The sequence below is a fragment of the Hyperoodon ampullatus genome (assembly GCF_949752795.1).
Source record: "Hyperoodon ampullatus genome assembly, chromosome: 13".
Taxonomy (NCBI): domain Eukaryota; kingdom Metazoa; phylum Chordata; class Mammalia; order Artiodactyla; family Ziphiidae; genus Hyperoodon; species Hyperoodon ampullatus.
Window position 1 is genome coordinate 15,614,853 of NC_136926.1, and position 21,413 is coordinate 15,636,265.

Below are 21,413 nucleotides of genomic sequence, written 5' to 3' on the forward strand. Positions count from 1 at the left end.
CCTTCCCAGGACCCCCAACAGGGGCTGAGGAGCACAGGGCTTAAAGCAGGACAGAGGCCAGGACAGGTTTTGACCTCTGGGTGTGTGGGGATAGTGCGAACTCCTTCACAGCCGGGGAGCGCACTGCACCCTCTGCCCCCAGACTGTACGTGCTGTCTCCCTCCCACCGTCCAGTCCCAGCTGCAAGCCTGTCCTGGTGGGAGGAAGGGGACCGACTGCCAGCTTTGGGGCGTTCCCATCTGAGCAACCGATCCATCCTCTGAGCCTGACTTTCCTCACCTGCAAAATGGAGGCTCCAGCAGAGCCCACTCGGGACTTGCCCACGTGCTCTCGGCTCAGCCGCACACTAGCTGGGATTCTAGTACCCGGGTCTGTCCCTTCCAACTCAATGCTCCTGGTCCACTGGAGGCGCTCAATAAAGGTTTATTACATTAAAAATACACCACTAGGCCTCAGGCACTCAGGGCTCACACCCATGTGGCCACCACCTCTGAATCCAGAACACACAGAAGCAGCAGCAGCCGAGTTGCCAACTCAGGTCGTGGCCTGCCTGGCCTTGCTGGCAAACTCCCATGAACCCTTCAACACCCTGCTCAAACATACCCTGTCTTAGGCAGAGGCAGCTGCTGCCCCTTTGCGGCCGTATAGCAAGCACTCCTTTGCACGGACCACGGCTTCTGCAAGGAGCCCCCCAGCATCCAGCTCGGGGCCAGGCACACAGTGGTACACGGGGAACACTGCTGATGTCCACGCTTGGGCCAGGTGAGGAACCACGGGGCTGTATCACCTTCCTTACAGGCTCTTCCTCATCTTGCCCTTCTTGGAGTGGGTGCCCCGGCCGAAGGCGCCCTGCTGCAGCTCCCGGGCGCGGCGCCGGTTGCGGGCAGAGAGCTGCTTGAGGCCCCCACGCTGCAGGAAGCGCAGCTTCTGGGCTCGGCACCGCTGCTTCAGGATCTGCTGCTTGGTCTTGAGCTCTGAGCGCACGCGGCCTGTGGGGGCACCAGGGGTGCGGGGCTGGGATGCACCTGCCAGGATGGAGATTCAGGGAGTTCAGGATTTGGGTCGACTCCCAATGTCTCCTCCTCCCAGAAGCCTCCGGGATGCTCCCCTGTCCCCGCTCTCGTTCTGTGTTCACTGCTGTGGCCCCAACATGTGTCAGATGGTAACTGCTTAATAAAGCTTAAGTAGTCTACTGTAATGGGCAATAGCATGGACCCTCTAGCCCAAACTGCCAGGGATCAAGTCCCAGCTGTGACCTCTTGGACCTTGGGCAAACTACTTTACTTCTTTGTGCCTCAGTTTCCTCTCCTATGAATTAAGAATAAGAGCACCTACCTCATAAGTCCTAATGTGGAGTACATGGGTTACTATGTGTGCAGGGTTCAGAACAAGGCCTAGTCCACAGACAGTATGGCCTCCTAAGTGTTAACTATTACAATCAAATCATTCAACAAAGGCTTTTCAGTGCCTCCTCTATGCCAGGCACTGGGGACCCAGACTCCAAACCCTGTCTCTCTGGACTACATGCTCTAGGCTTGTTAGATGAAAACAGGCTGTAGCTTAACCTCTCTCTGGCAGGAGAGAAATCAGAGAAGGCCAGCGAGGGGAAGGGACTTATCCGAGGTCACCCAGCAAAGCGGCACCAGCAGCAGCAGCAGTGGTTGGTGGCCCCACCCGCCACCTCCCGGCTCTCTGGGCGGGCAGGTCTCACCCCCGCCCCTGGCTCCCCACCAAGGCCTGGCCCCTCCTCTTCTGTACTCACCTGCCTCACCCAGCTCCTCCCCTCCCACAGCAGTAGCCTTGCAGGGCTCCCACGCAGATGGCCATTAAGGCCGCCCCAGATGTCTCCACAGGGGCCAGGCCACCTGACAGGGATCCACCACCCCCAGTGAGGACAAAGCACAGGGGGAGAACAGCTGCTTTTTCCCGAAGCTCACAGGCCACCCTCACCACCCCGGGTCCAGCAAGCCCACAGCGGCAGCCGGCTTCACTCCAGATAAAACTGGGAGCTGAGGACTGAGGGATGAGGGGGTCCGGGGGAGGCAGGGACACGCCCACGGAAAGACAAAAGAGAGGAGGAAAGACAGAGACTGGGAGGGGTGTGTGTGTGCGCGTGTGTGTGTGCGCGTGTGCGTGTGTGTGGAGAGAAAGGAACAGGAACAATGAGAGAGATGGAGAGAGATACAGAAAGACAGAGACAGATGGGGAGAAACAGAGACAAAGAAAGAGACAGAGAGATGGACAGGGACACAGAGTCAGAGGCAGAAAGAGAAACAGAGACCTGGAGAGAAAGACACCTACAGAACAAGAGAGAGGATGCGTCAGAGAAAATCCAAGACAGAAACAGGGAGAAACAGAAGAGGTATATCCACCGTCAGAGAGGAGATGTCAACGGGGACAGAGGGAACGTGCAGAAAACAGAGGCGGCCCTGGGTGAGGCAGAGAAGAGGGGCGCCTGGAGCCGTGACAGACAGCGTCCCCAGGCTGAAGCACACAGACTCGGACGCTGAAGAGGCAGTGAGCAGCCCTGCGGGCTCGAGACAAGCAGGGCCAGGGCCCAGTGGAAAGAGGCCCAGGACAGGTTCAAGCTCCCCAACCCTGGCTGGGGGGGCCGGGGGAGGCAGCAGGCAGCCAGGGGACCCAGGGCCAGTCACTGCGACTTGTTTCCTGGCCTGAACGCCGGCCATTCTCAGTCTTCTCGCCCCCAGGTCATGTGCGGTGAGGCTCCAGCACACAGCCTGGCCCCAGACAGCAAGCGGGAGCCCCTCTCTGACAGCAAGCTCGGCCCCAAAGGTGGGGCTGCAGTGGGACGGGGCCCAGGCTCCAGTCTCCTCCCTTCAGAGTCCCGAGTGTCACCACTCCCAAGGTGCTCCTCTGCCCTGAGGGGCCGACCGAGGTCCTGGCACGCGGGGCAGCCGGCCCCAGCCGAGGTCACTGAGCACAAGCTCCTGCAGCAGAGCCGAGTTCAAATCCCACCTTAGCGTGTCACTCACTGAGGGACCCAGGCCAGATCAAGAGGACCAAGCGCCCAAGATGACCAAGTGTGCTACCTGACAACCTGCGTTTTACGGACGATCCTACCCCGGCTCTCACCTGGCCCTCGGCCGCGCTTACCACCTCTGCGCCCTGGGCCACGCCGGTCAAATGTCCCTTCTTCTTCTGAGTCACGATCATCAATTTTCTGCTTCTGTTTCCACTTCTGGTAGCTGGGAGGCTGCATTAAGGAGGCTGTGTGCAGCATCGAGACAGAGATGCCCTAGACAACCGTGGGCTGGGAGCAAGGCCCCCCCGCCCCCCAGAGGACACAGGGCTTACCTCTAGGGGGTCTGGTGGCTAAATCCACTCGACCCCGCCCCCCCAGCCCCCACCTGTAGGAGCTGGGGTGGCTGAGGAGCCAGACCATGCCCCTTCCTGAGCCCGCCCCCCACCCACAGTAGATGTGGATATAGAAGGCGCTTGCTTGGCCCCGCCCCCTCTGCCCCCCACCCCCCTCCAGGATACAGGTCCCTCTTGTAGGAGCTGCTGATGTAGCGCCCACTCTCCGTCTTGATCTTTTTCTTGTCCTCCTGTCCCGACTGTCCCACAAACCGCTTCTTCTTCCGGTCCCTGTGGGAAGAGTTGGGAGATGTGCTGTGGAGGGAGGTGGCCCGCTTCCCCTCCAGGCCTGTTTCCCCCTGACCCTCTCATTGGGTTGTTGGAGGATTTAAGGAAAGCAGCATGCCGGGCGTCTGGCAGGCAGCAGGTGCCCCCTAAAGGCCCGTTCCCTGGCCCTCCTCACCACTCCCTGGCAGCCCAGGTCTCAAAAGGCAGTGTGGCGGTCAGGGGATTAGCTCCAACCTGGGGGCCTGGGTCAGGGACAGGGGACCCTGGAGGGTTCCCAACCCCCACCTGGCCACCTCCTGGCTCTGTGATCCTGGGTTGAGCCACATCACTTCTCCAGAACCAGAGTCCAAATGGGCAAACTGGGTCATGAGCCCCTGTCTAGCAGGACTAGCCCCCCAAGAGGACAGATGGGGTCAAGATCCCTGTTGTGCATGACCACATGGGGGCAGGACAGGGTGGGCGTCATAATCTGTGCTGTGAGGACCAAATGAGGGGTGAGGGTGTCATAGTTCCTGCTCTAGGGGATCAAACGGGAGTCAGGATAGGAGGGGGTCACCTTTTGTGGGGACCAAGCGGCAGACAGGTGGGCATGGAAGAGGTGTGCCCACTGGCTCACTCACCACTTGAGCTGCTGCTGGCCCCTGGTCAGGCTCTGGCCTTCGTCCCCCATCAGGTCCAAGACAGCGCCAGCCACCTGCTGCTCGAAGGCACCCCCGTCCCCACCGATGCTCAGGCTGCAGAGGGAAGGTGGGGAGATACCATGGGGTTGGGAGGGGGGCCCATCAGGCCCACCTGCCCCACCCGGGACCAGCGGCCACTCACCCCCGCTCGCTGTCGAAGTCCTTGGGCCGGTAGGGGATGTAGAACGCCTGGTCCCGCTGCCGGGCCTCCTCCCTCCGCCTCTTGGCTCCTCGGTCGGGTCCTGGCTGCTGCCGCTTCCGACCCACAACCTCTGTGAAGAGGTCCTGGTGGACCGGGGCCCAGTGTCACCTGTAGGCCCCAGGGAGTGGACTGGCCTCTCCACCCACCAGCCCAGCCAGGGTTGAGGGTCAGGGGCTGCTGGGACTTTGAAAGCTTGGTGTTGCCATTGAGACCCTCCGTTTCCTCATCTGCACATGCACCACAACCCCTGCCTCAAGCACCAGCAGAGGCAGGACAGGTGGGAGTTGGGGAGGGCAGGGTGCCAACTAGGATGAGACCCACCACGCTCCAGTCCCAGCTTGGTCCCCCAGGTCATCTGACCAAGGCAAGGCCCTGTCCCTCTCTGGGTCTGGACTTGCTCTCTATGACGTGGACGAGTCCAGGGGTTTTCAAGTGCATTTTTTTGCCTACTGTACCCTCTGTCCAAATCAAACATAAGATGAGCAGGCCCAGGGTCCTACCCACCAGGCGAACGGGACACTGTGGCCCCCCAGCCCTGCTTTTCGCCACGAAGACTCAGTGCCTAACCCTGCCTGAGTCATGCCCCCACTGCTACCAACAGTCCCGGCTCCGCCCCTTCCCACCTGCCGGACTCCAGGCTGAGGCAAGGCGACGATGATGACAATGACAGGGCTACCTAGGCCTGTGGGAATCCTCCACGTACCATCCTGAATCTGCCCAGCGGACCCAGGAGTGGGTACCGCAGTCACTTGGCTGTAGAGCCCTAGTCCACAACATTCTGAAAACAAACTTTCCCGAGATTCACTTGGTGGCAAAAGCTGACCTGAGCTGACAAGAGGCTTTGCCCATCCTCTTGGTGTGGGTCTCACTGTGGAAACTGATGCATTTGACGACCGTGACACCCCAGACCCTGCTGAGGGTGTTACATCATACACAGTGGACCCACCATAAAGATTCTGAATCCTGAATCACATCTGGCCCCCAGGGCTTCAGGCAAGGAATGGTGGACGAGACTATGACCCCACTCCGCAGATGGGGAGGCTGAGGCCTCCCTTGATTTCCACAAGTGTCGGAGGTGGGACTGGAATCACTGCATCCACCCCCAGTGACTGCTCAAAGCCCTGAGGTCCACCCCATGGGCTGCTGGGACTTGACCCACTGCTCCCCCAACCACAGGCCAGACTCCAGGGTCCCCAGGGTGGGGCCTGCACACCTCCACACTGTCTCCTGCCGCCTCCTCCTTCTCAGGCTGCTCCTCCTGCGGTGCTGGGAGGCTCGGGGCTGGGACGGCCGGGCTCTCCTGCCGCTCCTGCCGCTCCTGCTGGAACCTGGCGATGCATTTGCGATCCTTCTGCCGCTTGGCACGCATCACCTGGCTGCTCAGGTCCCGGCTGGAAGCGTTGATCTCAAAGATGGTCTGTGGAGGGGACACCCAAGGCCTTCACCCACTGGCCGCTTCCTCCCCAACTCTACCCTCCCCAGCTTGGTGTGCTCTCTCCAGCATTCCTCCCAATTCCCTTACACTAGTTACCTGCTTTTCACAATGACAAAGGGAGGCCCAGAGAAGGCGAGTAACCTGCCTAAGGTCACACAGCTGGGACAAGCCAGATCTGGGATTTCAACCCAGGTTCATTGGCTCCAAAACCAGTGCCCTTAACCACAACAGGCTCCAGCCCCTTTTTCCTGACGCTGGCTGGCAGGCCTTTCCTGCTTTTGGGTACACCTCCCAGAGGCACAAGACGGGGCACCCGATGGGAATCAGGAGGAGAGGCTATCGAAAGCCAGCTCCTCAGGCCTCTGGCAGCCTCGGGTGTGTCACTGCCCTCTGTGAGCCTCAGTCTACCCAACTGTATGGAAGCGGGGGGGAAACCTGCTGTGGACCAGCAGGGATGGTTCCAGAACAAGGGGTGGCTATAGAGGTGCTGACACGGCCAGAGCTGCGGGTTGAGAAAATCCCCGCTGGGGTCCTGCGGGGGGTCAGGAGCTCAACCGGAGCCCCGAGGGCCTGCACTCACCGCCCGGGAGCGGTAGTTCCTGATGCTGTCCACCAGCCGCAGCTGCTGCAGCTCCTCCTCCCGGAAGCACGAGCCTGGTGGGGACGGAGGGACGCGTGAAGCCGCAGTGGGCTCCATGGGGCCTGCCGCCAGCCCCCGCCCGCCCGACGCAGGGACTCACTGAAGAGGGGGTGCAGGCCCAGGCCCGAGAGGTCCAGCTCCTTGGCCCTCTTGATGGACTCGGGCGAGGGCGCCGGCCGCGAGCGCACATACTGCTGCTGGGCGTTGTCGGCCACACGGCCCAGGCCCCGAAGCTCCAGCGACGTCTCCAGGCTGGTCCGCAGACCGCAGTCCTCATCGTCCACCACGCCCTGCGGCACCCGGCCCAGCACGCCGTCCCCGCCGCCCACGCCTGCCTCCCCACCAGAAGCTCAGTCAGAGGCCTGGTCAGAGGCCTTCCGGCCCAGCCGCCTGCCCAGGGCCCCACCTCCCCTCCCCAGCCCCACTCTGGGTCCTGAATCACAAAATAATCCCCACAAGAGAAACCATCACTTATCGAGCAGCTCCTACTGTTTTTACAAGTACAGTTTTATGGAACATGGCCCGATCCACTCATTTCTGTGTTGTCTGTGACTAATTTTGCACTACAGGGCACGGGAAAGGAGCTGCCGTGGATCACGTGACCTCAGAGCCTAAGATATTTACTATCTGGCTCTTTACTGACTTTAAAATACAGGGATCTTGGGCCTCCCTGGTGGCGCAGTGGTTAAGAATCCACCTGCCAAGGCAGGGGACATGGGTTCGAGCCCTGGCCCAGGAAGAGCCCACACGTCGCGGAGCAACTAAGCCCGTGAGCCACAACCACTGAGCCTGCGCTCCAGAACCCGCGAGCCACAACTCCTGAGCCCGCGTGCCACAACTCCTGAAGCCCGCGCGCCTAGAGCCCATGCTCTGCAACAAGAGAAGCCACCGCAATGAGAAGGCCGCACACCACAACTAAGAGTAGCCCCCGCTCGCCGCAACTAGAGAAAGCCTGCATGCACAGCAACAAAGACACAATGTAGCCAAAAATGAATTTAAAAAAAATAAATACAGGGACCTTCCCCTGGGGTCAAGTTCCCAAGCCAGGACAGCTTGGCCCACCTCCAACCCCCATCCATACCATGAACTCCAGGGGGGACCCCAGCCCCTCCCCAGCCTCTACTCACCGGAGGGCTCCTCGTGCGGACGGGCGAGGGTCAGGGCACGGCCCAGGAACAGGTGCAGGTCCAGCAGGTAGGGGACCTCATCTGGGGCCACCAAGGAGTAGGCCGTGCCGCTTCGGCCAGCCCGGGCCACACGGCCTGCAGGAGAAGGTAGTCAAGCGGGAGCAAAGGCAAAGGACCCCACAGCCCAGCACGAGTCCCACGTGCCAGACCCTAAAGGTGCAAGCCAGGCCACAGCCCCACCTCCTTGAGCAGTGTCCCACTTACAAAAGGGGGCAAGGCAGTGACAGTCACCGGGGCTACCTGCCTGAGAGTACGTGAGCCCACATGGTGCTCTGGGAGGTTAGCAGGAATAGAGGCAAGACACTGCTCTTCATCAGTATCACAAGTCTTCAGCATCCCCACTTTGGGGGGTTTTTACCCAGAGAAATAACCCAGGGTGCAAGGATTCACCCACAGGACACCTACCCCAGCTCTGCCGGGAACTGCCCCCAAATGGAAACCACTTAAAGACTTAAGGACAGAGGATTAGTTAATCAGCTGATGACCACGTGGTGGGAATTATACAGCTGAGGAAAGGAGTTGCAAGCTGTGGCCCCTGGCCAAATCCAGCAACACCCCCCAGGCCCCCGCAGCCTGTCTGTGTAAATAAAGTTTTATTGGCACACGGCTGTGCTCCTTCATTTACATATTGCCTGTGGCTGCTTTCATGCTCCCAGGGCTGAGATCTCTAAGAGACTAAATGGCTCCAAAGCCTAAAATATTTACCATCCGGCCCTTTACAGAAACAATTTGCTGACCCCTGTTACGGAATGATGCTTAAATGGTGAATGAAAAACATGCATGATGTATATACAGAGGCAAGAAAAACATCCAGGGTGATTCTAATTTTGTGGTAAGTCGGTCCATGAATAGCATTACGCCTTGGCTTGTTTCTGCTTCTTGCAGAAACCCAGTGTCACCACATTCGGAAGATTCGTTTGCGGTAGTCCGATTCACACTGCTGGTCACGCGGCACATGAGAAATTCCCTTTGGGGGTTCTGAGGACGCCTCAAGGGATGTGCAGGGCCAGCCCTCCCAAAGCAACGGAATCGAGGGCACAGCATGCAACTGCCAACAGGGAGAAGAGGCTGGAGACCCAGGTGGAGGCCTCCCTCGCGCCCCAAAGGTCCGCCCACGGCCAGCCCACTGTGGGCAGCCAGAATTTACTCATTTGACGATGTTCAATCATACGCAGAACAATTCCAAGGAACTTGCCCACCAGATGCTTCTCTCACACACACTTATTTAACTTACTTGTATTTATAAACATGACACGCCCGTTTATGAGTTAAAAGAAGACAAAGAAAGTAGACTGATGGTTACCAGGGGCTGGGGGAGGGGGAAGAGGGAATGGGTTTAATGGGTCCAGGGTTTCAGTTTGTTAAGACGAAAATGTTCTAGAGATGGAAGCTGGGTGATTGCTGCACATTAGTGTGAACGTACTTAATGCCACTGAACTTACACCTGAAAGTGGTTAAAATGGTAATTGTATGTTATGTATATTTCACCACAATTGAAAAAAAGAATGCCAGTGGCCCCACTTTGCTACGTCTGAGACACCTGACCAGTTCTTAACCTCCCTGCTTCGGTTTCCTCATCTGTAAAATGGAGCTGACGCTGCTGGTACCCACTGCACAGGGTTGTTGTGAAGACAAGAAGATCAAGTAGAACACGTGGACCAGGGCCCACCAGGAGTGCTGGGTGAGCACCTGTGGCCGTCACATCACCAGTGAGGGGAGGGTGACTTCCTGCCTTCTCGGTGCTTTGCTCCACTTTCAAATTTTCCCACTACGTGCGGGCCTTACTTTTATAACTGAAAAATTAAATGGAGTGAGCTGGCCTGGGTGGGCTGAGGGGAAGGTGGGGCCCGACAGGCTGACAGGACAAGGCCGGGAGTCAGGAGACTCTGTCTGCAGTTGATGGAGCAGGAGGCAGAGGGGGGTCGGGATGCTGTTTAAAGGCTGCTCCCAGGAGAGGAGCTAGAAAGAGCGAGCAGTAGGGAGAGGACTGTGGGGAGGAGGGGCCGCGTCATCAAGTTCCTGATGGGAAAGAGAAGCACCAGCCTGGGGAACCCAGAAAGCGGGAGCATCACCTCCTTAGAGTCTAGGGCTGCCCACCAGAGCCGGCCTGGGCCACGCTCCCCAGAGATTCTGATTGACTGGTGCCCTCCCTGGGCCTCAGTTCCCCACCTGCAGTGGCAGGAGTCGAGCCCTGTGCCCTCAGTTCCCGCTGGGACACCCCCTCCACACACACCCTGGTGCCCAGTGCAGCCACAGGCTCCTTACCCACGCGGTGCAAGAAGAGCTTGCCCTTGGCGGGGAAGCTGTAGTTGATGACATTGTCCAGCAGGGGGATGTCCAGGCCCCTGGCTGCCAGGTCAGTCACGATGAGGGCCGAGCACTTGCCGTGCATGAACTTGGCCAGGTTGATCTTGCGGGCTGTCTGGTCCAGGGCACTGTAGATGTGGGCGCAGCTCACCCGCTGGGCCGTCAGCAGCTGCCCAGAGTGAAGACCAGAGGGAGGGAACAGGGTGAGGAGGAGACGGGCAGGGGAGAGGAGAGGAGGCTGGGCCGTGGCAGTGGGCGCCATGACACGGCCGTAAGAGCACGGGCTCTGGAGTCAGGCGCCCTCAGTATAAACCCCAGCTCAGCTGGGTGACCTCGGTTTGGTCTTCATCAGTATAAATGGGGCTCATATCACCTCTCACCTCTGCAGGGTTGTCTGAATGTCAAAAAAAGATGGCACGTGCAGAGGTCTCCCTCAGGGAGGCTGCAAGTGCCCCCCCAAGACACAAGTCTCATCCTGACTGTCACTAACAGGCTCTGTGACCTTGCCCAAGTTCCCTAATCTCTCTGTGCCTTCACTTTCCTTGTCTGTAGAACAGGGAGAATAACAGTTGCCTCTCTGTAGCTTTGTTATGAGAATTAAATGAGCCAATACACATACAGTGCTGAGAATAGGGCCCGGTGAAAGTGTTAACTGCTCTTTAAAAACTACTATTTTGGTTTTATTCATCAGTGACCCCAGCAGCTACAGAGAGGAAGCACCGGTAAATGTGTGTCATATAAGTGAAACCCAGTGAACCGTGTCCTCAGATAACAGAACTCAGGTGTGGTTGACCCAAGGCGGCCGCATTGACTCAGGAGGGGCCCTGGCAGCCTTGGGGGTTCGAGGACCTCTTCCCAGGAGGGTCACAGATACACACGTGTAGAAAAGCTCATCAAGCTGCTCATGTAAGATTAGGGCACTTTACACAGATTACAGCGTGCAGGCTATTCCTCAATTTAAAAAAGTGAAACACACGGGACACTATAAATATCTACAGAAAAATGATAGGACGGCTGGGATACACTTCAAAATACCCTGGATGGAATGGGGAATATTAGATGAATCAAGACTGGATGTGAGTTGATAACTGAGTACCTGAGAGTTCATTATGCTGTTTTCTGACTTTGCTACATGTCTGGAATTTTTTATAAGAAAAACTTCAAAGAATAAAAAAGCACAGAGCTCTGGCCAGGCCTCAGTCCTGCTCTGGTGCTGCTCTCTGGTGGCTGAGCATGGAACCGCAGCTCAGATGTGGTGATGGAGTCCGTGCTGGTCCCCAGGCCCGGGTCAGGTGCGGGCCTCCCCCAGCTCACCTCACTGAGATACTCCGCGTGGTGCTTGGTGGCCACAAATACCACTGTCTGGTCCTGGGGCCGCACCAGGCTGCGCAGCAGGTGGAGCAGCACAGCAGCCTTGGCATCCTCCCGCACGAGGAAGAAGGAGGTCTGCAGGGAGAAGGGTCACTCCGGTTGGCTCACAGGGTCCAGGCCACGGGCCGGGAAGGGGCACGGGTGCAGCCTCACCTTGAGCTGCTCGTTGAGTTTGGAGTCCACGTCTAGCCGGATGAGCACGGGCTCCATGAGGCCTGCGGTGGGCAAGAGAGATGGATGGGAGGGGGAGTCACTGAGGGACAAGCCCCTCCCAGGCACTGACACGCGTCCCAGCCCCCAGCCCCACTCCTGTGGCTCCCTCACCAGCCCGGGCGAACTCCACCAGCAGCTTGGGCAGCGTGGCAGAGAACAGGACAGTCTGGTGGCCCCCAGGGAGGCGGCCGATGATTTCCTGCAGCTGCTCTGCGAACCCCATTTCAAAGAGCCTGGGAGAGCAGAGGGCAGCACAGGGTCAAGACAGGGGCTTCCATTCCTATAAGTTTCAAACCTGTCATCCTTGCCCCCATCACACTTTCTGTTAGGTGCACAGGTGCTTCCTGAACTCAGCTCACTTTTTCTCTATTCAACAACCTCATCCTAAGCAATAATGACCTTGAAATCTTAGGTCTGGTCTCAGTTACATTTCTTACAAATTCATGTTGAAATAAATGACAGCAGCCCCCACTCTGGGCCAGGCATGGTTCTAAGTACTTTATAAAATATCAACCCCTTTAGTCCTCACGGCACCCCTGTGTGGTACACGCTATTTGATCCCCACTTTGCAGTTGAGGCCACCAAGGCCCGCAGACCCTCAGGGATTTACCCAAGTTCATAGAGCTGGGATTTGATCCCACCTGTCTGGCTCCAGTCTGTGCTTTCAACCTTGTGCTGTTTTTTATCTCTTTCAAATCATGTGTTTGTTGTTTTACTATTCTTTTCAATATTCCTAAAAGTAATACAAAAGAAAAACTGTTGGTCCAGGGAACCCCATCAGCTCTGGCACTGCCTACAGTCTGTGGCCCTCTTTGGGGAAACGCTGCTTTGATCTCGACTGCATAGGTCTCCTGGCAGAGCCCTTCCTCATGGTCAACCCTGACACAAGTGCCCGGGGATGCAACTGCAGCCTTACCTGTCAGCCTCATCAAAGACCACATACTCCACGCTCTGCAGCTTTAGGTTCATCTCCACAGCCACATGCACCAAGCGCCCAGGGGTAGCAATGATTCTGGAAGTGGTTGTGCAGGCCAGGTCACCCAGGGCCAGGGCACCAGCATAGCCCTCCTCTCACTCCCCAGACCCTGGCCATGTGGGAAGGGACCCCAGAGCATCATCCCCAATCCACAAACTCACATGTCGGGATTTTCGTGCAGGGCTGCAAATTGGTCTTCCATCCTAGGAAGAAGAAGAGGTGTTAGCTTGATAGAACAGGTCTCTTTTGTCTCTCTCCCTTCCCATCTCCAAATGCTCAGCAGAGTCCCCCACCTTGACCCCAGGCTCAGAACTGGGGAAAAGCTATTGCTGAGCTACTAGGCAAAAGCATTGCCCTGACAAGAACTACAGGTTCAGACACACAAAAGGACTGATAACAACAAAGTTCTCCAAAGATAGACTCAGCCACGGAACCCATCTCATTCACTCTGTTCATATTGCAGCAAAACGGCCTTTGACCCACAGCGCCACCTAGCAACTAACTCTGGAACTGCCAGCTCCACCTAGAATCAGGTTTCCTGGATCTGTGTCCGTGTTCCCAAACCGTTTGAGTACACATCCCTAACTTTAGTTCTCCTCTGAAAACACCCCTGGGACACCTGTAGGAACCAGGAGGCAGAATTCTGGGCCAGGTCCAGCTTATGGAGGTATTTCTGACAATCACAACAACAGAGATAATAAGTTACAATGTAGGCAAAAGAGCACTAAAAAGCAAAACACTCTCAGTGAGAATCAAAAGCGACTGGTGACAGTGACATTCTGAGAAAAGAATGAGGAAGGGGCTGTGCTTTGAGGGAGAAACTGTGGGGCAGGGCACAGGGGTTCTAATCTTAGCTCTACTACCAGACCACTGTGCGGCTCTCTGAGCCCATCACTTCCTCAGTTAGCTCATCTGTAAAACAGGTGTGGTGCCTGCTACCTTAGAAGGATGGTGCAACCACATCAGGAAAAATATAGTATTTTGCAGATTTGAGCTATTACAAACATCCTCTATTTGTCTGCATTCCACTTTAAATAGCCCCAAATCAAGCATATTAAAACATACACAACCAAGTGACCCATTTGGGTGACCCAGTGCACTACCAGCTCTCTTTTAGAAGCATCAGAACCTGTGTCTGAGTTGTGTGTGTGAAATTTCTTTTGGTGTTTTACTGTATTTTTCCTGTTGTTGGTGTTTTTTTTATTTTTGGTTTTTTTTTTTGCGGTACGCGGGCCTCTCACTGTTGTGGCCTCTCCCGTTGAGGAGCACAGGCTCCGGACGTGCAGGCTCAGCGGCCATGGCTCATGGCTCACGGGCCCAGCTGCTCCACGGCATGTGGGATCCTCCCGGACCGGGGCACGAACCCGTGTCCCCTGCATCGGCAGGCGGACTCTCAACCACTGCGCCAACAGGGAAGCCCCCCTTGCTGGTGTTTTAAGAACGTGCAGAAAAGTTGCTGCTATTAATGAGCAGTGCAAGCTCAGTCCATCTGATGAGGAGGCGTGGGGCACATCTGCTTTGGGGGACCACTGCACAGGACACCGAGGGGGCTCTTACTTGTCCCCACCCAGTATCAGGGCAGTCTTGAGGCCAGTGAACTTGCCCAGCTGTGGAGAGAGAGAGAGAGAGAGAGAGATTGAGAGCCGACGATGGGAGCTGACTCAGCCCACTCGGGCCTCGCTGACTGGTCCCAGCTCAGCCCAGCCACCCCATCCCTGAGCCTGGACAGACCGACCTCCTTGGTGAACTTCATGGTCTGCAGGGCCAGCTCTCGGGTGGGTGAGAGGATGAGGGCGCGGGCCCCGGTCTGGGCGCTGTGGGTCTTGAGCCTCTCGAACATGGGGATGAGGAAGCAGGCCGTCTTGCCACTGCCTGTCCGGGCCATGGCTACCACATCCTTGCCATCTAGGATCACTGGGATGGTCTGCAGGGGAATGAGCAGGGGAGGGGAGGGGTCAGCTCCTGCACCCAAGCACCACATGATCCAGAGCTTCAAGTCTGCAGGGAGTGGGCAAACCAGAGCATCTCAGCAAAAGGGATGGCGCCTGTCCCCCAGCCCTGATCCCACTCTTGCTAAAGCCTGTTTGCACACCTCTGGGGCTGAGCAGCCCATTACCCCCAACTCTTTCCACTGCTGGAACAACCTTCTTCAGGTTAAGCCAGACTCTATCTCCCCAGCTAGTCATCCTCCTCAGGATCCCAGAGAAACGTTATCTCCCTCTTGGCTAAATGTCTGAGGACAACAAACATGAGACACAGGTGATGATGGGGTGCCTGTGAGCTGCCCGGGCAGGGACTCAGCAGTGGGCAGCTTAAGTGGCAAAGAGGCACAGGATCGAACCTCTGCTCTGCCGGGCCCGACTTTCTCCACTTGTGAAATGGGCAGGCTCATGGGGCTTCGGCCAGGGTAAGAGGGGACGACAGATATGACAGATGGGACAAGGGATGGAGGTCAAGAGGCCAGGCAAGAGGGCCAGGTTGGCCATCCCCACCTCCCGACCCGCATCAGCTTCCCCGCCCCGTACCTTCCTCTGGATGGGTGTTGGCACCTTGTAGCCCTTCTTCATGATGCCTTTGAACACTGGGTAGCTCAAGCCTGGGAAAGACATGGGAATGGCCAGGGGGCTAGAGGAGCCCCTATGACACGTGACAGAAAGCTACACAGGACAAATGACAGTTTCATCAACAAATAAATAGCAAGAAAAAAAGAAAAGTGATAGAGCAAAGCTGATCGGTTAACTGAGACTTAAAAAACAAATCTGATTGTGGGGTATGAACCACATTTGGATTCTGATTTGAAAGCTTTTTTTTTCACCGACATAACAATTTTAATGGACAAAACAAACCAAAAACAACCCACCTTAATAAGCATTTTACAAAGGAAGAGGTAAAATGGCTAAAAAGTATATGAAAAGGTGGTCAACGTCATTAGTCACTAGAGAACTATCAATACAAACGAAAACCACAGTGAGCCACCACTGTGCACCCAGCAAAACAGCTAAAATGAAAAAAGATCACAATTGTAGGTATTAGCACCTGGAATTTTCATTCACTGTGTTGAGAAATAAATTGTGGTAGGTATGTTCATAAATGAAATATTATACATCAATGAAATTGAACAGCTTGAAAAAGCTAGTAACATGGTTAGATTTCACAAACCTAATTTTGAAAGAGACAGGCGACACGTAAATTATCACATACTGAACGAGTCATTTTATATAAAGTTACAAATACAGGCAAAACAAATCTATGGTGATAGAAGTTTAACTAGTGGTTACATCTGATGGAAAGTAATAACTGGAAGGGCCAGGGAAATTCTGGGGTGCTGGTAATGCTCTTTATCTTGATCTGGATGGTGGTTACACAAGTGCATTCACTTTGTAAAACTTCATTGAGCTGGACACTTATGATTTGTGCGTTTTTTGTCAGTATGTTATATTAAAGTCAAAAGTTTATATTAAAAAAAAAAGCCCGGGCTTCCCTGGTGGCGCAGTGGTTCAGAGTCCGCCTGCCGATGCAGGGGACACAAGTTCGTGCCCCAGTCTGGGAAGATCCCACATGCCGCGGAGCGGCTGGGCCCGTGAGTCATGGCCGCTGAGCCTGCGCATCCGGAGCCTGTGCTCCTCAACGGGAGAGGCCAAGCAGTGAGAGGCCCGCGTACAGCAAAAAAAAAAAAAAAAGCCCCTCTTTTTTTTTTTTTAGAATATTCAAATTTTAGTGTCATTTAATAATTTTTTTAACATCTTTATTGGAGTACAATTGCTTCACAATGGTGTGTTAGTTTCTGCTGTATAACAAAGTGAATCAGCTATAAATATACATATATCCCTGTATCTCCTCCCTCTTGCGTCTCCCTCCCACCCTCCCTATCCCACCCCTCTAGGTGGTCACAAAGCACCGAGCTGATCTCCCTGTGCTATGCGGCTGCTTCCCACTAGCGATCTATTTTACATTTGGTAGTGTATATAAGTCCATGCCACTCTCTCACTTCGTCCCAGTCCCAGCTTACCCTTCCCCCTCCCCGTGTCCTCAAGTTCATTCTCTACGTCTGCATCTTTATTCCTGTGATTTGAAAGCTCTTAATGCCATGAGACAATGGGAGTCTGAACACTGACGGGACCTTGGATTATACTGAGGAACTGTGTTTGTTTTAGGTGTAGGAGGGTCCTGCATCTCTTGGAGGCGGGTGGGAAGTATTTAGGGATAGAAGGAGGGGATGCCTGGGATTCGCTTCAGAATCCTCCGGGATGGTGGCCATGAGTGGGTAGGGTGTGGATAAAACAACACCAGTGGTTAAAACTGCTGAAGCTGGTGATGGGTATGTGGAGACTCACTGTTTCCTAATTTTTATATGTTTAAAATTTTTCATAATTAAAAGAAAAGGGTGTCGGAAAGTCCCCGGCGGTCCAGTGGTTAGGGCTCCGTGCTTCCACTGCAGGGGGCACGGGTTTTCCATCCCTGGTCGGGGAACTAAGATCCCACATGCCATGCAGCGTGGCCAAAAGAAAAAAAAAGTGGAAAGAAAGAAAGGAAGGAAGGGAGGGAGGGAAGGAGAGAGAGGGAGGAAGGAAGGAAGGAAGGAAGAAAGAAAAAGAAAAAGGAGGGAGGGAGGGAAGGAGGGAAGGAAGGAAGGAAGGGAGGAAAGAGGAAGAAAAGGGTCTTAAGTGGCAAGGGCCTGTGATGGGTGCAGGCACGGGTGTGACAGCTGAAGCACGTAGTACTGCGAGGGGGAGAAGGTGGCCTTTGGAGCCTCCATGTGACCTGGGCTTGTGGAGATGGGAGGACAGTGGGAGGCCTGGAGACAGGAAAGCACCATGGTTTCATCTGCTTTTTGGTCAATCCTTCATCTTAGAGATTCAGAAAGGCCAAAAATAGCCCCATGTAGATGTTTTGGCTTTTTCCTTTGATTTTGATGAATTTTAGCACATTTGGCTGTCTAGATTCCTTTTGTGAGCTATTTTCTTCGCCCAGTTCTCTATCACGGTGTCTGTCTTTTTCTTCTTGATTTGTAAAAGCTCTTTGTATATTAGGGTTATCAGCCCTTTGTCCTATAGTTGCAAATATATTCCTGGTACAGTGCTTACTTTAACTTAAGTCTACAGTGTGTTTTTGGCATACACATATCTAAATAGAAAAAAAGTCAAATAAAACAGTGCTCAGGTCACACTTAGGCTTCTTTTCCTTTCAGGTTATACAACTATTCACCTTGATGTTTCAATCTTTGCTCCAGATGCTACTGATATGTAAAGAGCCAAGAAAGAGTCCGGCTTTCCTTCCGGCTGGCCAGGTGTACCAACAGCACCCAACTATCTCATCTCTTACCCTCGGCTCTGAAATGCAGTTCTGTCATGCTGCTCAATCCCCAGACATCTGTGCCTGTTCCTGCACCAGCATCGCCCTGAGTCCTGTCCTAACTGTTCTCTCATCGTGTCAGGCCCGCTGCCCCCACGAGAAGGCCGTGAGTGGCTTGGAGACTATCTGCTGCCTCCATCTCCCCAAACCCATCACAGTGTTGGGTCCAGAGCAGAGCACGGAAGGCCATAACCCACTGCTGCTCCCCCCACACAAAGTCCCCGGATGCCTGGCTCACCCACCCATGGACTGGAAGCCTCCCGACTTCTTCTTTTTCTTGTTCTGGGCTCGTACCATCTCCCGTGTGTCCGGCTCCACGTCCGAGGTGCATTCCGAGGTGGGGAAGGTGGGTAGGGGTCTGCCGGGTCCCAGCTGGGAGGGAGCAACAGAGGCAGCATCATTCCAGGTAGAGTGAGACCACTGGGGGCAAGGAAGGGGGCTGTCCTGTTGCCAGTGCCCGCCCCCAACCTTGCCCCATTCAAGGCGATGATGCTCCTGCCAGATCACATGACTTCTCTGCTAAAGGGCTCTCCTTTGACCAGACCAGGACAGGGCACAGGGTCAGAGAGCAGGCTCTGCAGATAGACAGCCTGCGTTTCAATCCCAACTCTGTCACTTCCAGCTGTGAGACCTCAGACCAGGGACTTCGTCTCCCAGAGCCCGCGTTCCCACATTGGGAAAATGGGGATGACAAGAGCATATGCCTCATAACGTGTTGTGAAGACTAAATGGGTGAGTGTAAAGCTTTGAACTGTGCCCAGGAGGTGGTATCATCATAATTATCATCCTAGCCTGTCATTCAAAGCCCTCAAAACTTTATGGAGCGGGCTTCCCTGGTGGCGCAGTGGTTGAGAGTCCGCCTGCCGATGCAGGGGACACGGGTTCGTGCCCCGGTCCGGGAAGATCCCACATGCCACGGAGCGGCTGGGCCCGTGAGCCATGGCCGCTCCGCCTGCGCGTCCGGAGCCTGTGCTCCGCAACGGGAGAGGCCACAGCAGTGAGAGGCCCGCGTACCGCAAAAAAAAAAAAAAAAACAACTTTATGGAGCCAATCAAAACATCTACTACGTGTGAGATACTAGACTTTTCCAATCTGCCCAGCTCCCCTCTCCACAATCCCCCTTCTGGTCCATCATCCCTCCCCAGCTCTGGTGTCTCTCATTCCTGGCCTCATCTCTGCCACGCACTTATTCTAGCACAGCTAAATCAAACTCAGACACTGCCTCTGGGGAGTCTTCTTGGACTACGGCGCTATCCCTTTCTTCTCAGAAATCACATTTATAAAAGCACTAATTCATAATAATGGCTAAAACTTACCTGGCACTTACTATAAGCCAGGTGCTGTGCTAAGCATTCATATAAATTAACCCACTTAGGGCTTCCCTGGTGGCGCAGTGGTTAAGAACCTGCCTGCCAATGCAGGGGACACAGGTTTGAGCCCTGGTCCGGGAAGACCCCACATGCCGCGGAACAACTAAGCCCGTGCCGCACAGCTACTGAGCCTGCACTCTAGAGCCCGCGAGCCACAACTATTGAGCCCGCGAGCCACAACTACTGAAGCCTGCACGCCTAGAGCCTGTGCTCCGCAACAAGAGAAGCCACCGCAATGAGAAGCCCACGCACTGCAACATAGAGCAGCCCCCGCTCGCCACAACTAGAGAAAGTCCACGCGCAGCTACAAAGACCCAATGCAGCCAAAATAAAATAATTTTTAAAAATAAATTAACCCACTTAATCCTCACAACAACTGTGTGAAGCAGGTGCTATTACCTAGTCCCTTTTACAGAGAAGGAAACTGAAGCACGAGAGGTGAAGTGACCTGCCAAAGTCACACGGCCAGCAAGGGATTTGAACCCTGGCTTCGGAGTCTATATTCTTTCCTATGAGACCCTCTATGGTCCCCCACCAACCCTCTAGGTCAGAGCTGCACCTGATTTGTACAGTCTGTGAGCTAAGAATGGTTTTTAAATTTTAAAAGATTGTAAAAAGTCAAACAAGGAAGAAAATGACCTTATATGGCCCTGCAAAGCCAAAATATTTACCATCTGGTCCTTTACAGGAAAAGCTTGCCAACCCCCATTCTAGACACATGATAACAAAGTGCCTGGAACACACTGGTGCCCCAGCAATATTTACTGTAGAGTAGAATGTGTGAACACTGTCATTTCATCCTTTCCACAGTTTTTGAGGCATACATAATCAACAGCTTTCTACACATGCGGAAACTGAGGCACAGAGAGGTTAAGCAACTTCTCCCAGGTACCACAGCCAGTACAAGGTTGGGTTGAACTTGAACATAGGGCTGTGCCTTGGCCCATATTTATAGAGCACCTACTGTGTGAGGCTCGGATGGTGTGGAATAAGGTCCCCATCTGGTCCCTGCCTCAGAGGAGTGTAGATCTCTCTCTTCATATAAAGCCCTACTTACCCGGAGTCTTCTCTGTGCCAGGTACCCGCTAAACACAAGGCTGTGAGAAATAATGGGCTACAGCTCTTTTGCCCCCTTGGTGCTCATACCTGACCCCACCCTCATTTGCATACAGTTGGCATTCAGTAGTGGAAATAACACAGGGCCTGGAACCATACAGTCCAGGATTTGAATCCTGGCTCTCCCACTCACAAGCTGTGAGGTCTTGGTCAAGTTCCTTCGCCCCTCCAGGCTTCCGTTTCCTCCTCTGGAAAACGACTGTGACTACTTAGCTCACAGGGTTGGCGTGGGGATTAAATGATAAGGCCTGTAAAGCTCTTAGCACGGAGGATAGCACACTGTAAGCTATCTACAAACGCAAGTTTAACTTATTATTACTAGTTTCCCAGAGGTTTGGGGGCGTCACTGTCTCAAGCCAAGAGGTGCAGCCTTCTCTTAATTCATCCTCCCAAGAATACCCCTCTCAAAGTCTGATCTTCATCACCCGCACTTTTCATTGGACGAATGAGAACCGGGACCCGCCCCCTGACCAGGAAGTAGCCAATGAGAAGCGCGAGACCAAGAGCCGGCCCGGAAGACCGGAAGGCCCGCAGGCCCCAGCCTCCCTAGCACAGAGGTTCGGGACGTCAGGACCGTGGGCGTGTCGGACACCGAAACACGTGCTCAGGCCAGAGGTCCTGCCCCGACCCCCGGCCAGCCGACCTCTCCCCACCCTCAGTCGTGCCCACTCCCCAGCTGGGGAAACTGAGGCCGCGGGACGCTGCGCGGAGCCGGGACTCGGACTCTGACGTAGGTCCAAGCCCAGCGCTACTACCTTCTGGGCGCGGGCGTCATCTTCTGCCTGAATCTCAAACTCGCCGTCCTCCGAGTCGCTGCTGCGGGACTGAGAGGCCGCGCCCCGGCGCTTCCGGAGCCCCTTCTTCTTCCTCCACTGGGCCATGGCAGCTCTGGACCGCGGTGCGGCCGCCGGACGCCTTCCAGCAGCCATGCGGGCCAGGGCGCAGGGAAACGGGAGGGGGC

At 55.1% G+C, this 21,413-nt stretch overlaps 1 protein-coding gene across 1 annotated transcript; it reads right to left on the minus strand.

Annotated features, from left to right (window-relative positions):
• Positions 1-407: 407 nt before the first annotated feature.
• DDX54 (DEAD-box helicase 54) lies at positions 408-21,381 on the minus strand (the record flags this gene model as incomplete). Its single annotated transcript, XM_079717277.1, has 20 exons — positions 408-1,025; positions 3,094-3,206; positions 3,502-3,606; positions 4,224-4,337; positions 4,426-4,568; positions 5,699-5,902; positions 6,501-6,574; positions 6,661-6,891; positions 7,688-7,822; positions 10,013-10,223; positions 11,369-11,500; positions 11,579-11,640; positions 11,750-11,871; positions 12,555-12,650; positions 12,776-12,817; positions 14,172-14,221; positions 14,350-14,538; positions 15,140-15,210; positions 18,209-18,338; positions 21,208-21,381. 20 exons carry the CDS (start codon positions 21,379-21,381, stop codon positions 793-795), a joined length of 2,631 nt encoding a protein of 876 aa, XP_079573403.1. The 3' UTR covers positions 408-792.
• Positions 21,382-21,413: the final 32 nt, after the last annotated feature.